The following is a 17,716-nucleotide window of genomic DNA, read 5'->3' on the forward strand; positions in this document are numbered from 1 at the left end:
GGGAGATCCGGCCGCCGCCGTCCCTTCCTCCGCCGCCGCCGCTGCAGCCGCCGCCGCCCGGGTCAGGTCCGGGGGCAGCAAGCAGGTCGCGGTCGGCGCCGGGCTCTCGCTGCGGGTTGGGGAGTCGCTGCCCGAGGCCGCCAGCAATTTGGTCAGGCTATGCCTCATGGGGCCCCGCGGCGGGCCCACGTAGGCCCCGGCCCCTCAGACCGGGCCTCGCGGGCCCCAAGGACCCCGGACCCCAGCGCGGGGGGGCCAGGGAGCTGGCCACAGCGAAACGGAGGGGAAGATCCGGGTCGCCTCCCGCGCCACTAGGCTGGTCGACCCCCCGCGCTGGGGCGGGGGGTGGGGGGGGGAGGGATAGGAGATCGAAGCGGCGAGGCCCAACGATGACTCGACCGCGCCACCCAGACAACGGCCTGGCCGGAAGTCAGTCGATCTCACCCCAGCCCCTCCCACGGCGTTTCGCGCTCCACTGGGCTCTAGTATCGCGAGAGTTCAGTAAGGTCTGGAGTGGGAGTAATTTCAGATTTCCAGTGATGTCATAATAACAGCGGCAAAAATAACAAAACCCGAATTTAGTGATTAGTGGTCTACCCTCTCCTCCCTCACTTCTCAACCCTCCATATTCTTAGCTTCCACTTCCAGTGACACGACTCTCAGAAATGACCCTTTAAATACCGAATTAATGAAAAATCTTAAAGTTATCCTGCATTTCCATGGAATTTTAAGACTGGTGATCAGATATTGCTAGAATCCTTTCCCTTTCCGTTGTAATACAAGATCATTTCATTCAAACAGAGTACTAGAGGAAAAAAGTAAAGTCATTCATATAATTTAATTTCCAAGTTTTAATTGTAATAATTTTATTAAAATGTCTAGGCTATTTCTATGCCTTTTCTAAACAACAAATAAAGGTCTTGTCCTTGTCTGTAATAAGATTGCAAACCCATTTTGTGTGTGTATTCTGTAGTTGACGTAATTGTGAGCATGTGTGGGTTTGCATACGCGTGCCAGTCTTTCTGTGCTATCACTACCTCATGGTTTGAGTAATGATTGCACCCCTGGTTGTGTGAACAGAGTGAATCGTGTGTGTGACTGTTTTCCTCTCTGTTTTATCTGCGTGTTGTTCATGAAACTAAGAGATGTTTTTCCTAAAAATGACTATTACCAGTTTCCAAAGACAATACTTCTCCCAATTTTGTTGCTGTTTTTTATCTATCAGGGTAAAAAGAGTACCCTTAAAAGCCCTCTGGCCAACTTGAACACCCTTGTAGTCCTTTCTCTGTTCATTATGTTGATAATTTTATGAAAGGACTTAGATGTATAATTTTGATAGCCACAGAGCTATATATATATATATATATATATATATATATATATATATATATATATATATATACTTTGTTTATTCTGGTCAATATTTTAGGATCACATTTTCTTTGACATCAATTTGTATCATAAAAGAAATTCTAATTTAAAAAATAGATATTGAAGTGGGCTACATTATAGAGGCAAGCTCTTAGAACTTTGGGGTTTCAACTAAATTTCTGTCCAAGATCTTTAGGAATTTCAAAACTTTTTTCCCTTTCAAGGCTACATACACATTCAGTTTTGTGACAATGCTGTGGTATCCCTCCATAATAAAAGATAAAAGAAAGATACATCTGTATCAGGTAGAGTATATAATTCCCTAAAATGGCTTTACATAAGGTCCATTAATTCATTTTACAAATGATATCTGAAGCATATTTTCTGAATTTAACCGCAATATTATCTGTTACAATTTCTAATGGCTTGCCTAAGAAAATAGCCATTTGAGAAAAATACATTAAGAAATGGAAATGCAGGGGTGCCTGGGTGGCTCAGCCGGTTAAGTGTCCAATTTCCACTCAGGTTGTGATCTCAGAGTTAGTGAGTTCAAGCCCCCTGTGGGGCTCTGTGCTGACAGCTAGCTCAGAGCCTGGATCCTGTCTTCAGATTCTGTGTTTCCCTCTCTCTGACCCTCCCCTGCTCGCGTTGTCTCTCTCTCTCTCAAAAAAAAATGTAAATGCAGAATATGAAATCTAGGACAATGATTCTCAAAATCAGGTGAAGAAAAATGCTACTCAGGGAGCAAATAAATATGTAAATTACCCAGAGATTGGTCTGCAGGTTTGTGTAACATTGGAAATCAAAATTCTAGCAAACACCTCTGGTGGTTCTAGTGATGACTGGACCATAATAATAGGGACTCTAAATTTAATCCCCATAGAAAATTAAAGTATCAGTCTCTTTTTTAAGAAGCTTTACTGCATAAGAAATTGCTTCACTAAAATATTTTAATATTTTTATAACCATAGTTACTTATCTTTGCATAATAAATAAAGGTATATCAATTTTTAAAGTTTCCAAATATTTCACAGAATATATGAAAGAATAGTACAGTATCCACTCTAATTCAGCAATACTGCCCAATATCCAGACTCGACAATTCAACAGTTATCATTTGCCATATGTGCTTTATCTGTATATAAATGTTTGTAAGACAAATTTTGGTGAATCATCCCAAAGTTGCAGAGAAGACATATCTCCCCAACACACTTAAATATGTATCTCTAAGAATAAGAACATTCCCTTTCATAGTCATAATACTATTATTAGGTCTTGAGAAAATTAACAATCACTTGTTAGTGTTATCTCTTTTCCATGCCATCTTCAAATTTCCTCAAGATAATCTTTCATAATGAATACTTTCTCTTGAGCCAGGATCCAAACAAGGGTCACTTGCTACATTTGGTTATGTTTTTGTGAATATTTTTTCCATTTCTCAAACTCAAATAATAATCCCTCTCATTTTTTATCTTTTCTTACTATTGGCTTTTTGAAGAGACAAGGTCATGTGTCTTAAAAAATACACCACATTCTGGATATGTCTGTTTCCTCATGGTGTATCTTGTTCTCTAACCCCACAAGGGATTTGAGATTTGACTCACTTGACAAGTACATTAGAATGTAGCGAAACAAAAAATATTCAAAAATCTTAAAAGCAAGGCCAGTGAAATTATAGAGGAAATAGGAAGATAAGGAGTTCCAACAGGGGAGAATGTTTGATTGGACTAGGATAGACATAAAATCTTACAGTTACTCACATTGAACTAACAATAGACTAAGATTCCCTGGCAAATCAAAAGGAAAAAAATGTCCTTGTTTGCCCATGAGTAAACTTTATATGAATTCCTTTATCCACTTTTCGAGTGTTTAGGTCTTAAGAAACTTCCCTTTGGGATACTGAATTAGTAGCAAATAGCCTCAACAACAGCTACTTTTATTTAGTTTTCTTACAACGATAGAAAGCAAGTTATAGGAAAGTTGGACCCTAATAAATCCAAAATATCTAGAACAGTACCTGCCACAGCTTAATTTTCAATAAATAAATATTTGTTGAATGGATTAATAAAGAAGGTCTCCAGTTTCATAAATAAAGAAGGTCTCCAGTTCCAGCTGAAGGTATAACACAAAACTCAACGAAGTGTAAATTCTGCAAGGAACTAAAATAAATATGACCTACAGTATCTAGAAGAATAAAGAAAGAAAGAACCTGCATGCCTTTCTTAACTTTCCCGTTAGGAAAGGTTTTGCTACAGCAGAAGAGCCAACAGTACAAGGTGCTATGCAGTCTGGCCTGCCGTGGTTATAGGCATTCATGTGGCTGGTAATCCCATTCAACTGCATTTTCTCCTCACACAAATTTAGATTCTCAAGATCGTGGATAAATTTCTTATTAGAAATATAGATTATTTCCCCCTAAATCACAAGAATTTGGTTTAAATACACATGTTTTAAGAGGCTCTCTAATTGGATTAAAAGTAGAAAACTGAAAGAGAAGTTTTTACAATGTAGCCTCAGATGACAAAAAAAGCAACTAAAGCAAGAGTAAACCTGGAAAATGCACCTTCTCCCCTTCACTATCACTCTCTTTTCTTCTATTCATTCTTCTGACTCTGTCTTTCTTTATAGCTGTTTTTGTTTTTCTTTTTCTGGTTATGATGATTATTGCAAAAGATTCAGATAGTGTAGAAATGCATATACAAGTAGAAGAATATTACAACCTGTCCAACCTATTAAAAAATAACTGTTACTAAAATTGGGGTGTATAATTGTTTTTCTATGTACAGACACATGTTTTTATTTTATTTCTTTGAACTGTTTTGGCATGAATATATTGTGGACATCTTTCAGACAACTAGTACAGACCCACATGCTTACTTCTTTTTAAAAAGAATTTTTTTAATGCTTATTTTTGAGAGAGAGAGAGATCAAGAGTGGGGAGGGACAGAGACAGAGGAACACAAAATCAGAAGCAGGCTCCAGGCTCTGAGCTGTCCGCAGAGCCCGATGTAGGGCTTGAACCCACAAACCATGAGATCATGACCTGAGCTAAAAGTTGGACGCTCAGCTGACTGAGCCACCCAGGTGCCCTCCACATCATTTCTGATGACTGTCTAGAATGCCATTACATGAACTTTCCAACTCATTCAACCAGTTCTTCATTGATAACACTTAGGTTGCACTGACTTTTTCACTATCATAAATCATATGATAATGTTGTGCAAATATCTTTGATCACTTATCCTAGAGCATTCTTAGGATAAATTCTTCAAAGCAGAATTTTTAGATACCATTTTTATATAGAGATCTTCATTACCTACTGAAAGGTATCTCTCACCAATGGTGTGCGACAGTATTTAGTCCTCCTCACTCAATGACAGTGCATTTGTTCTTTTTAAAATGTGCCAACCCAAAACCAAAAAGTGGCATCTTTTGTGTAAATTTATGTTTCTTTGATTATTAGAGGGCTGAATGTTTTTCACATGACCACTTGACATATAATGTGAACAACCTGTTCACCTCTAAGCCCATTTTTCTTTGCAGTGGGAAAAAGTATTTGTCTTTTCCCTTCTTGATTTATATGAACTCTTTACATTATAAGGAAAATGTTACCTTTGTTTTTTATATATGTCCCCATTTTGTTCCTCTGTTGAACATATATTTGGAGAGAGAAGGAGTGAAATTGCTTGTTTTGCTATAATTTTTAAATAGTCTCTCCAAGTGTTCTTCATGGTTTCTGGCTTTGGTGTTAAACCTAAAAAGGCTTTATTAGCCTAAATAATACTCATGTTTACCTATATGTTTCAGAACTTCATAATTACTTCTATTCACGTTTTACTAGAGGTTTTTTTAAACAATATGATTATTTATTTCATTTAGTTCCAAATGGAACTTATTCTTGTATAGACTATGACATGGGAATATAATTCTTCAAAAAGTTATTGGCCACAAGACACTGTATTGAACAATTCACACTAGGTCCATTGATTTCCCAGCACACATGCCACATATTAAGTTCTTATGTATAGTTGGATCTATCTCTATTCTTTTTCTTCAGTTCAATTTGTTAGTCTAACCATTCTGAGAGCAAAACCACTCAGTTTTTTAAAATGTTTATTTATTTTGAGTTAGAGAGTGTGCGTGGGTGGAGGGGGCGAGAGAGAGAGAGAGAAAGAGAGAGAGAGAGAGAGAGAGAGAGAGAGAGAGAGAGAGAGAATTCCAAGCAGGCTCTGGGCTGCTAGTACAGAGCCCATCATGGGGCTCAATCTCCTGAACCATGAGATCATGATCTTAGCCAAAATCAAAGGTCTGATGTTTAACTGACTGAGTGACCCAGATGCCCCCAAATTACTGTTTTTTATTATGTTTTCTAATACCTCAAAGGGCAAATCCTTCTTTGTTGGTCTTACTTTCTCAGAATTTTCTATCTATATTTGAGTAGTTATTCTACCAGATAACTTTATAAAATTTTCCAAGTTCAAAAAGACCTGGAATTTTCATGGAAATTGGAATTAATTTATTAGTTTTTCCAAGTTATCTTATGAATATTTTGCTATTGGGCTAGGTTATGTCTTCTTTTATATTTTCTAAATGGTTATTGTTGATACATAGAAAAGCTTTTGATTTTTTTTTAATTTTTTACTGACTATCCCATTGGGCTTTCTTAATAGTTTTATTTTCAGCTTATTCATCCAAATTTTCCTAGTAGACAATTATATCATCTTATTGTATATAATGACAATTTTGCCTTTTCCTTTGCAATACTTTTTGTCATTACGTTGACTGATAATGAAATAGCACTTCCACCTTGATGTTAAATAATACTGTTGATAAGCCAACTTCCTTGTCATATTTCTGACTTTAATGGGAGTGTCTCTAGTGTCTCACTGTTGATTTCAGATGTGTATTTTTATTAGGTTAAGCTAAAGTTCAGCAATCTGGCTATTTTAAGCAGGAAAGTTTGCAGTACAGAGAACGTGTGCTTATAAGGTCATTGAAAGGACTGGAGGCATGAGCACTAGGCTGGTTGATCAAGAACGCTTCTCAGTACAATGTGGCCAGACAGGCCCAATAGAGACCCCTGCTCAGTTGGGAAAGTGGTAAAATAGAAAACTGGATTATGGCTCCAAGAGCACTGCCCAAACTCTCAACCCCATATCTTATCTACTGCAGCCAAACCAGTTACCCAAACTCTAAAAGCAACAATAAATATTTGCTTATTATTACGGCTCAAACCCACAATAAACATTTATTACCTCTTAAAGTTTCTGTTGGTCGGAAAATTTCAAGTGCTTTGGTCATGCAGTCTGGCTCTGAAATTCTCACGGATTTGTCAGATTTTGGCTGGGGATTCAGTCATCTGTATGCTTGACTGGGGCTAGCGATCCACCCCCAAGATGGCTGGGGGAAGCCTCGGTTCCCCTTCCATGTGGGCCTCTCCGGAGGCTGTGTGCATGTCTATACTACATTGTCGCTGGCTTCCCCCAGAGTGAATGATCCAAGATACCAAGGAAGCAGCAGCAATGTGTTTTATGACCGAGCCTCAGCAGTTACGTACAATCACTTCTGTAGTATTCTACTGGTCACAAAGTCAGACCTTATTCACTGTGAAAGGGGACTCCACAAGGATGTGAATACGAGGAGACAAGAATCATTAAGCGCTATCTTGGGCGCTGGCTACCATATCCTATAAAACTAGTGAATGAATATAGGAATGCTGTTGCAGAAAAAGCCAGTGTTTCCCAGACTATGTTTGGCAGCAACAACAGCCAAAGGAGGAAAAGGGCCCCTGACTTACTGCATCTTCCAAATAAAACTGCAGAGGAGTCTGGCAAATACAGTTTGCTTTGCATTTCTTTTGTTTCAGTTTTTCCATTTTTTGGTAATACAGGAAAAGGCATATTAAAAGAGTGACTGAAGTAGATGACGAATACCAATCTATCAAGTCCTCTACAAAGACCATGGCTTTGTGGTACTTCAGCACCAATACATATGTTTACTGGATTTTCTATAGAGGAGGATTGGAGCAGAGATGGTGGGGAATGCAGGTGAGTCAGAGTTGCAGTATTGCTGAGAGGATCCAGCAGAAGGATAACAGTGCTACCGAGGTCAGAATGCTCATTTTAATCTAGTTTGCCTATTCACCCATGAAGTATAACCTGTAAAGAGTAGTAAGACCATGATAGGATCTTACAGCTGAGTGTACACTGAAGACTCGGGGATTGACAGCATTTAGGCACTGTAGGATTATGTTTACAAGCACTGCGGATTTGCACAGATTATGTACAATTCCCAGTGTGCTTGCTGTATTTCCGTTCCTTTGTCCTCCCAAGAAAGCATTTCTGACTGCAAATAAATGTTCTATATTTGTCTCTTTGCTTTCTTACAGTGCCATTTTACTTCTCTCATTAGACCCATATATCCTGTAGGCGGGAAATTGGTTTTCAGGACTTTGTTCACTTACGGTTCAACATTTATGGCCAGAATACTTCCTAGAAGACACTGCTCTTCCTAATGCATCTTATGGGAGACACACAATGTTTAGCTTTCCTGTTTTTAGTGATGCTAAGATGGATGGATGTTTTCTAATGGTGACACATTCTCATTCTTCCTCCATTGTAAAATTCTCCATTAAACTTCCTCCTAATAGTTTCATCTAATGATGATCAGTGCTTGAAAAAATTTTTTCACTAGGAGTTACAAAATAATAATTTTTAAAATTCTCTTATTCCTTTAATTATCTGCAATTCTGTTAGTCTGTCACATATGGGCCTTTTTTTTTTTTTACCCTAAAATACAGGGAACTGGAAAAGTAGGATAAATGACAAATCAGTTCCTTTTAATAGCCACTTTCCAGTTAGTGACCAATGAGTTTTGTGTTTGTTGTTTTCATTATTGTTTGCCTTATTTGGTGTATCAAATCAATTCATAGATTTTAAAATATTCAGTGTGTTTCACTCAACTGCAGTTTTTTTGGACTCAAATTACTCATCTTTAGCCACTGGGAACCTCTCCCACTAAAACCTTTTAAGTCTTTGACACTTTATTTGCTCTGACACAACTAACTGCATCAGGTTCATTTCCAACTCTAGTTGTGGAATTAGCCATTTCTCCAACATATCCTTCTTCATGTTAGTGAAAAATAGTTTTTGGAGGCCACAGACTGGGCCTGAGGGATGCTTGTTACTACCAGATTGTCGCTGAAGTTAGGCCTCTCAGTTGACAGAGCTAGGACATATATATCTTTAAATTTTTTTTAATGCTTATTTATTTTTGAGAGCAAGAGAGAGGGAGAGAGAGAACAAGCGGGGGAGGGGCAGAGAGAGAGGGAGACACAGAATCCTAAGCAGGCTCCAGGCTCTGAGCTGTCAGCACAGAGCCCAACATGGGGCTTGAACCCACAAACCACAAGATTATGACCTGAGCCGAAGTTGGATGCTTAATCAGTTAAGCCATCCAAGCATCCCAAGGACATATGTATTTTTCTGAAGAAAAATTGTCATAGATTTAGACTGATATTTTAACATTAACTCAAATTTAACATTAACTGCTTTACTTTACTTTTTAATATCTTAATTTACATACTGAAAATTTTGTCCCTAGCCACACTAACATAATTATCTTTGCTTTAATCTCTCTCTTATTCTGTCTCATACACATAACATATATCCATATGCCATATGTATGTGATATAGTTAAAAATAGTTTTAGAATATAAATAATATTAGAATATAAAAAAATAGTTTTAGAATAACACCAATATTACAACCAACCGTAAAACCAATAAATGAAATTTACTGAGGTTTTGTTGTGTTTTTATTTCTCCTTGGAATATTGTCTATTAAGGATATTCATTTAAGAAGCAGTTTTCTAGATTTGGATAATTCTTTTCCCTATATGATTACACCAATCTGAAGTTCATGCCATCTTCTGTTCATCTCTCTCACACACTGAAAGTTTTAGCTTTCTAGTTTCCTCTGCATCCAGTTAAGACCTTATCTGAGGTCCCCCAGTAAGTGACAGCATTTGAACCCAGGCAGTCTGATGGCAGTGCACTCCCTTGCTCACCGCACTAATACCTTGATAGTTAGCTGATCATAGATCTAGGTTTCCAAAGGACCTAGTAGAAAGATTTGAGTGGGGATGGGTGTGGGGGGAGGACTGAGCCAGATTATGAAGGCTCAAACCTCTGACAGGGATGGAGGTAAACACGGATGTGACTAATGGGGTTAATCTGGCCACAGGTGTCTTACTAGAGCCTACTGTGACTGCTTATTCTGCACTTCCCCCCCCCCCCCCCCCCCCCCGATGGTGTGGCTACTGGGAAAGACAGTTTCTTACCTGTAATCAGAGGTGCTATGAAGGCTGCCGAGCTGCTGTACTTTCATGTTTTCCTCTTCTCTTCTCTTGGGCAATTCTTACACATTCAATAGGCTTTAGCTTAAATGCCATTTCTAGGAAAAGTTGTCCCTAACCCCCTCAATATTATGTTGCAAAGTTCTGCTATGCATTCCACTGTCATCCTATCCTAGAGCATTTTTCTCACCCACTAGGAGGCAAATTCAGTGAGGATAATGTCGTGTTCACATTGTGTCTCTATACACGGTACAGGCCAGTAAAAGGCTTTCAAATATTTGTTTAATTAATAGGGTACACTACATGAATAGCTTATTCGACTGAAAATGTCAGAATGGCTTGACCTGCCCTACCTGTACCATCCTTTGTCCGTAAGGGCAAAATCAACACCAACGCCCAAAGCCTGAAAACTTTAATATATGAGAAAATAGGCTTTCTAAAATCTAAAATTCACATCACGGATTTCCTGAGTGGCTCAGTTGGCTAAGCATCCAACTCTTAACTTGGGCTTAGGTCATGACCTCGAGGTTGGTGGGACCCAGCTGGCAGCCAAGAGCCTGCTTGGGATTCTCTTTCTCCCTCTCTGCCCCTCCCCCACTTGCGCTCAGGCTTGCTCTCTCCTTCACATCTCACACAGATATGAAAATCCATGGGAAAAGTTAATACATTCAAATCTTTAAATTCAGGAGAGAAATAGTTAGCATTAGGAGGCATTCAGAATAGAAAAAGAAACTGTCATTAGCCGTATGTTGTTGAACATTTGTGAAAGCAGCAGCTTTCAGCCGAATGGCCTGACCTAGATCTGTCAGGCCATATTTGGCTCTATATAAAATATGTCTTGTCTACTTAATTCTTGGAGAAAGAAAAATCTGCAGATTTTTGAGTCACCTACACAGAAATAGAGTGAAGAAGTTAAACAGCTATGTGGAAGATGCTTTTAATTTTAATGTCTTTTTGAATAGGTGGTACATTCAGATGATTTAAAGGTCCAATGATATAAAGTGGTATACACTGAGTTTCCTTTTCAGTCCTATCCCTAACCATTCTGGTCCCCACACTTCTCCATACCACTAATAACCATTTTATTAATTTCTTATTTCCAATATTTATTTAAACAGATGAGAGTAAATATGTTTGCATTCTTATTCCCCTCTCCACCTCCCCGCTTCTACAGGAGAGAGTATTATTCTGCACCCTGTTTGTTTTTTCCCCTACTTGTATCCTGGAGATATTTTCATATCAGTATATAAGGAGCTTCATTTTTCTCCCCCCCTCCCTTTTTTTTACACTTGCAATGTATTTCAAAAAATGAAGGGCGCATAGTCTGTTTAACCAGCACTTTATTGATGGTATTTAGGCTATTTCCAATCTTTTGCTCTTACAAACACTGCTGTAACGAACAATCTCAAACATGAAAGGGAAGATTATTTTAGACTAGTACAAATAAGAGTGGATTAGAGAGCATTAAATAGGAACAGTCTGGCAAACAGCTAAGACTAATCCCTTTCTAGAACTGAGGAGTGTGATTGATTGAGGAAGGGGGCACTGTGGTCAGTTGAGTAAGTCATGAATGACCAGGGAGATCTGCCCAAGGGAAAATTTTTTCTTAGTTTTTTTCCAAGTGAGATCAACAGAAGGTTTGGAGGGAACAATATCAGGTAGGGAGATTCATCTGTACAGCCCTAGGCCTTTAAATTTAATTAGATGTTTTTAGCCTTTGGAAAATAACATCCAGCTTGTCCTCAGGAAGATGGACAAATGATTAGAAAAGCTAATTCTGGGCCACTTCCCCCCAATTCCAACTCTTTTTAGGAGGCCAAGATGAAAAGAGACTCCCTGCCGATAGGCTCCGTCAGTCTAAGTAGATGTGGTACAACAGGCACTGTTGATGGCGTTTCCAACACCCATCGCCCTCCATCCACAGGTGTCTGAGTCAACAAGCGCTGGATAGAACAGCAAGCACCCCGGGCAGGGACTCCTTCTACCTCTGCTCTTAAATAACTGTTTAACTTCAATATAGTGGAGTTGGGAAGAAACAAATTTTCTATTAATACTTTACTAGAAACAAATTAACCTGAATTAATTTTCACTAATTGAAGCAGAGTCCATGTTTATAAAAATATCAGCCCAGGCAGTTCACTTTTTCTGTAGATCTGTCTCCTTTTCTAGCTTTCTTTGGTGTGTGTTTGTTTGTTTTAACTAGACAAGTTCCTTAGAGGCACACTGAGGGGCTTTCAATATAGGTAAAACAAAAGATAACACTATTTATGGGGCATTACTCATATTATTTGGTTTTAGAATCCCTGTCTTGCTGGTTTTTATTTTAGGGTTACTACTTGTGGATGTTGCAAAAATTTTACTAGAGATGTAGGTCTGCCTTGGAAAGGAGTAGTGCTTTTTAAAAATATTTTTAATTTCCCCTGACGGGCATAGTTTGGAGGTGGCCACTTCACACTTTTTAAATATGTTCCAGTGATAAGGATCATTTTCTAGATCAGCATACCACAGTAACTACACTGGTTGCTCCTCCCCGGATCTGGCTGTGAGTCACAGATTAAATACAAGATAAGCACTGGGAAAGGGGAATGCGAAGTGGTGTGGAGCACGGAGGGGAAAAAAACAATGCTTTTCTGTGGCTGTTTGTATAGTGGGAGAAAACATGGGGTTTTGAGTCAGAAAACAAGCCCAGCTACGTAATTTGAAAAGCCCAGCACAAAAGGAGAATGTGGAGCCCCTTGTCACACAATGATTAAGAATCTCAAGGCAGGAATAGCAGAGCGTTAAACCAAGTGTGGGGCCTCCGTGCAAGTGACACATCATGAAGCTGGTCCTGCCAGAGGGGGCTCATGTCCAAACCTCTCTCCTGGGCCAACACCCCCCCTTCCAAAACTCCCTGGCTTTGGCTAAGTCACCCTCCCCGAGTCTCACTTTTTCCACCTGCAAAATAGTAAATGAACCTCCCTTAAAGAGTTGGTATGTGGTTGAAATGAAAAGCACTTGGCACATGATAGGTTCACATTCCTCTTTCCTATTCTGGGCTCTGTATTGATATGAAATGTTGGGGTTCTGGAGTGAACAGTCAAGAAAGAATTCTTGAGACGTCTTCGGTGCAAAAAAGGTGGTTTAGTAAAGCACAGGGACAGGACGTGTGGACAGAGAGAGCTGCACTGAGATTGTGAGGAGTGACAATTGGGAGAAGGTTAGTATAGTGTAAGTCTCTAAGGAATTTGCCAGCAAGGTTTCCAGGACCTTAGGAGGCTAGCTGCTGTTGGGGTAAGGTCATTTACCACTGTCCTATAAAATCTTAGTCATAAGACTCTTCAGATGTGTATCAATGAGGCCCATGTTTGGAGGAGGATTGCTAACATATATCTTGGGGGGAGGGGGTGCTGTAGAGCTAAAGGAAGTTTCCAAAGGGATTTTTATATAGAAAATATATAGGATCCTGGAGGTCAGGCTATAATGTCCACCTAAGGTTGCCTTTTGCCCTTAGCAAAGTATTAAGATTGAGGCAGTCAGTTCCTAGAGAAGCTCATTCTGTCTGTCCCAAGTACTTGTCAATAGGTTGCAAGGCTGTAAGGAATTTTAATTTTTTCTACATTTCTTTTACCTTTGTTCTTCACAGCAGGCTCTTCCATCAGTTTTTTAAGGCATCCAGCTTCGACCTTGTCTTCTCATTACCCACTATCCTTTTATTATCTTTCAAAAGGGTATTAGAGTGAACATCACCAAACAGTCAGTATCTAATCATTTATAACTCATAAAGGGTCAATTTCATATCCTACAACCTAATACAAATGCTAATGACTTTGAACAGTACTGTCCTCAGACGGAGGCACCTGAGACCCTTCCATTATGTCCATGTTTTAGGGGACAAGCCCTTGTACCCCTACTTTACCCACCCCCGCCCCGCACTCTTCCAGAGGCACTCTTCCCTTCCCTTGAGGCACCTCCAGAGGAGCCCCCTGGGCTAAGTATGGGGCACCAGTATTCCTGCCCAAACTGCCCTCCGCTTGTTTTCAAGACCCACCTTGCCTCTGCATAGGAGCTGCCTTCTCCACAAGCACTGGGTGAACTACACCACCACCCCTGACCTGCTGAGCCAGTGGGCGGAGCTTGGGCTCAGTGAAAGGCCTTGGGGGCAATGGTGAGAGAAGAAAGGGGTGCTGGCAAGCATTCGCACAAAGCCTCTTGCAAATTACCCCCAAACCTGGCTTGGAAGAGGAGGGCTCATGTCTGGTTACATTTGTATGCTTGCCCCTCCTCTTTTCTACCCCCAGTATTAGGGAACTGCCTGCTTTCTAGGCTCCCAGTATTCTGTCCACACCTACTCTTGTAGTTTTATCTGTAGACATGCTTCTCTGAACCTCTTCCCAACTATTTATGATGTCTCCAAATAAACTGCACATTTTTTAAAGACCTCTGTAGCTTTCTACATGCTGTCTCAAATGTTTTTCTCCACAGATGAAATTCTACTAGTTATTTAAGAACCAGCTTACATGTCAACTCTTGTGTTTTTCCTGCCAATTAATCCTATCTTCCTGACCTTTAACCCCAGGCAGAGTTAGCTGCTCTGTGTGATTGTCTCTGTGTGTGTTTTACCCACCGTGATCTCATAACCCTGTGAAAACACATCACACTGTATGTAATGGCTTTGTTTTGTGTAAAGTTGCTTCATGTGCCTAGACTAGACTGTGTTAGAGCTCTGCCAAGGTAGAAAAGATGTTTCTTCATGTTTATTCTTAGTGCCTAACCCCTGAACTTGGTGCTCAGTGGACAGTCAAGAAATCTTTCAGTGGGGTATTGCCATTAAAATCCCAGCTCCCCCAGGAACCAAGTGGCCTTGAGCAATTCCTGAAGTCCAGGTTCTTCTTCTTTGAAATAGAAATAAACATGATTACCTTCTCAAAAGGTCCTATGGATTAAATAAAGCAAGCCATCCAAAGTATTTCAGCAAAATGATAAGTAGTATGAGCTCAATAGGGACAATCATGATTGAATTAGCTCCTATATTCTGATCTTTGGTAATATGTAAGAGGGTCAGGCCATCCATGTGGTTTCTTGGAATTTATATTCAATTTCAAAATCTTAGTAGGACTGTGAAAAAAATAGGTTTAAAAAACTGCCTGAGATAAAATAACACTGGAAAATTGTTTTCTAAAAAGATACCAAGGGGTGCCTGGGTGGATCAGTTGGTTAAGCACCTAATTCATAGGTCATGGCTTAGGTCATGAGTTCATGGTTTGTGAGATCCGACCCAGCATTGGGAACTGACAGTGCGGAGCCTGCTTTTGATTCTCTTTCTCCCTCTCTCTCTGACCCTCCCCTGCTCACATGTTCTCTCTCAAAAAAAAAAAAAATTTAAAGACAACAAGTAATACTTTTTAATAAATCCAAATTATTAGGTACTCCTGGGATTCTTGGCCCCAGTGAGGTAAGAAAAATACTGTATTACAATCTATTTTGAGGAATATTCATAATACTGTTTGCATATCAACTAAAAATAGGGAAATAAAGCATAAAAAATATTTTTATAACTACCTCTTTAAGAATTTTCTATAAATATATATAATAATTGTTTTATGTATCTATATATTTAGGTATTCCTACAAACATGCTGGTAAGTATACATACATATATTTTTGTTTAGATGTTTGGTTGTTTTCTTCTTCTTTTTTGAGATAGAGAGCAAGAGAGAGCTGGGAAAGGGCAGAGAGAAAGGGAGAGAGAGAATCCCAAGTTGGCTCCAAACCTAGCATATAGCCCAATGTAGGGCTTGGTTCCAAGACGATGAGACCATGACCTGAGCTGAAATCAATAGTAAGACACTCAACCAACTGAGCCACCCAAGCGCCCCTAGATTTTTTTTTTTTAAGGAAAAAGTGAATTGCAAGGAAATATGCCAATAGAAACAATCGCTCTGCATTGCTTTATGTATCATACCAGTTTGCTCTGATTGTTACCTAAATTGGGGCCTTTTGTCTACTAGCATATTATGCAACAGTAAATGAAACCACTGATATTTGCAACCTTGCACCTCTATATTGTTTTTATTAAGGGAAAAAATGAAGAAAATGGAATGTGATCTAAGCTTGCAGGAAAAATACAAACTGGTTGATTCCACTTATTTGAATCTTTTTGTCATACAGAATGACTGTAATAAAGTTTGCCTCCTTCGGTAAAGAACTTGCTGATTTCCAAACTAATGCAAGTAAAATAAAATCAGAAGGATACCTTTGTAAAGCAGATGAAGCAAGCAACTGTTTGGCCAGTTGCAAAATGTGCACCTTTTCCTGTAAGTTCTCTATGCTATTATTATACTATTAATATTACAGCTTATAATTTCAATTATGGGAGACTACAAGCCTACCCGTCTACAAGGAGAAACTACGCTAAATTATTTTTACGATAGCACATCTCATTGCTTTTCAGATTCCCTTAAGCCCATGGGAGACACTGATTTAAAATCTTAGGCTATACAAAAGTATCTGAGGTTGAGAATGAATAGGTTATGAGGAAGGTAGAGATAATGATAGCAAACTTTAGAGGATTTCAAAGGCGCAGAAAGAAATCGAGTAAATCTTGTGTATTCTAGAAAGTAAGAGTGAAAATTAGCGTTAGCCTTACAATAGTTAACAACCGCAATATGGTAGTGAAGCAGCTTTTCTTCGAGTTGCTTTTTGTGCTTAAACGTATAGTAAACATAGCACTAAGGCACAAATATTTACATTCTAATTTAGAGAAAAGAGGAAAGAGAAGCTTCCTATGGAAAGAGATGGCGGAGTTTTGCGTTGAGTTCTCTCTCCTTGCTTAAAAGGCTCAGACTGTGCCTTTTGAAGGCTTCAGATTGCAGCCTGAGTTCATCATAGGCCTTTTGGATCCCATCTACCCTGCGCTGGAGTTCTCGCACTCTCAAGTTACTGTCCACGGCCATGGCCTCTTGTTCAAACCTCTCTAGCGCATGCCTCCTGGCCGCATCTGCCCTCTCCAGCTTCTCCTCGAGCTGGCGGATCTCTGCTTGCTTGTTTTGAAGTGCCCTGCCCCTTTCCATGGACAGTTGCAGCAGCTCATCTTTCTCGTGAGTGACTGTCTGCAGTCTGGCCTGCAGCTCCTGTTTCAGGCTACCGTGCGCCTGCTCCTCCGCGGCCATCTGCTCCACGACCTGCTGGTGCTGCTGCTGGAGGCTCTGCAGCTGGCTCCGCAGCTGCTCTGTCTCTTTAGTGTGGGCACAGGCCTGCTGGCTCTGCAGCTCCAGCAGCTCCTTCTCTCTGGCTTGTGCCTGCTGGGCTTCCCAAACACACCTCTGTTTCAGGGTCTCCAGCTCCTCGGAGAGCGCCTCGCTCTTGGCAGTGAGCTGGTGCACTTTGGCCTCTTGGTCCTTCAGAGCCTGGCTGAAGAGGCTGTCGTTCTCCAGCCTCAGCATCTCATTCTCCTCCCTAAGCTTGATGTTCTGATTCTTGTGTTCGTCCTTGAAGCGGATCATCAACTCGTGGTTGGCTGCCAGGGTCATAAAGCGTTCCTCCAGCTTCTGGACATGCTTGCTCTTGGCCTTCAGCTTCTCAGCCTCCAGCATCCTCTTCTCCTCCAGCTCTGTGTTGAGCAGCTCCAGGACCTGGCAGCGCTCCAGCGCCTCATCTGATCTCCGCTTCAGGATGCAGATGAGCTGGGACTGCTCATGGATGCGGGAGCGAAGCATCGCCTTCTCACTCTTCTCCTCCTCGGACAGTCCCCGGAGATTTGCCAAGGCCTCCCTCAGCCCATCCAGTTCCTTATACTCCGTCTCCTCTTCCTGTTTTTCTGTTTTTTTGTCCTGCTTATCTAAGGATTCTTCAGTGTGTGGAGTGTCCATCCTGACAGCCTTTTCTTCCTGCGGCATAGGCGCTGATCTCCTCCACAATCCGCTGATTACACAGTCCTTGCCCTCAGATTCAAAAGCCTCAGAGTGTTGCTAGGGAGTCCCAACGCCCGCCAGCAGTTGCTTTTTCCAGTA

General features: G+C 40.3%; 2 protein-coding genes across 13 annotated transcripts in view; both read right to left on the reverse strand.

The window, feature by feature from the left end:
- The window catches only part of CREBZF (CREB/ATF bZIP transcription factor), a 5,543-nt gene extending 5,109 nt beyond the window's left edge, over positions 1-434 (reverse strand). For all 12 annotated transcript variants that reach the window (XR_003915373.1, XR_003915372.1, XR_003915370.1 and 9 more), the window contains exon 1: positions 28-434. Coding sequence is in view for 2 of the 12 variants with exons in the window: in XM_029957049.1 (XP_029812909.1) it covers positions 28-168 (141 nt within the window). In the remaining 10 variants the exon portion in view is untranslated. The remainder of the gene's footprint in view (positions 1-27) is intronic.
- A 15,314-nt stretch (positions 435-15,748) lies between these two features.
- Positions 15,749-17,716, reverse strand: CCDC89 (coiled-coil domain containing 89). Its single transcript, XM_029957277.1, has one exon. It carries the CDS (start codon positions 17,600-17,602, stop codon positions 16,490-16,492), a length of 1,113 nt encoding a protein of 370 aa, XP_029813137.1. The 5' UTR covers positions 17,603-17,716; the 3' UTR covers positions 15,749-16,489.

Source organism: Suricata suricatta, chromosome 11, assembly GCF_006229205.1.
Source record: "Suricata suricatta isolate VVHF042 chromosome 11, meerkat_22Aug2017_6uvM2_HiC, whole genome shotgun sequence".
Classification (NCBI taxonomy): Eukaryota; Metazoa; Chordata; class Mammalia; order Carnivora; family Herpestidae; genus Suricata; species Suricata suricatta.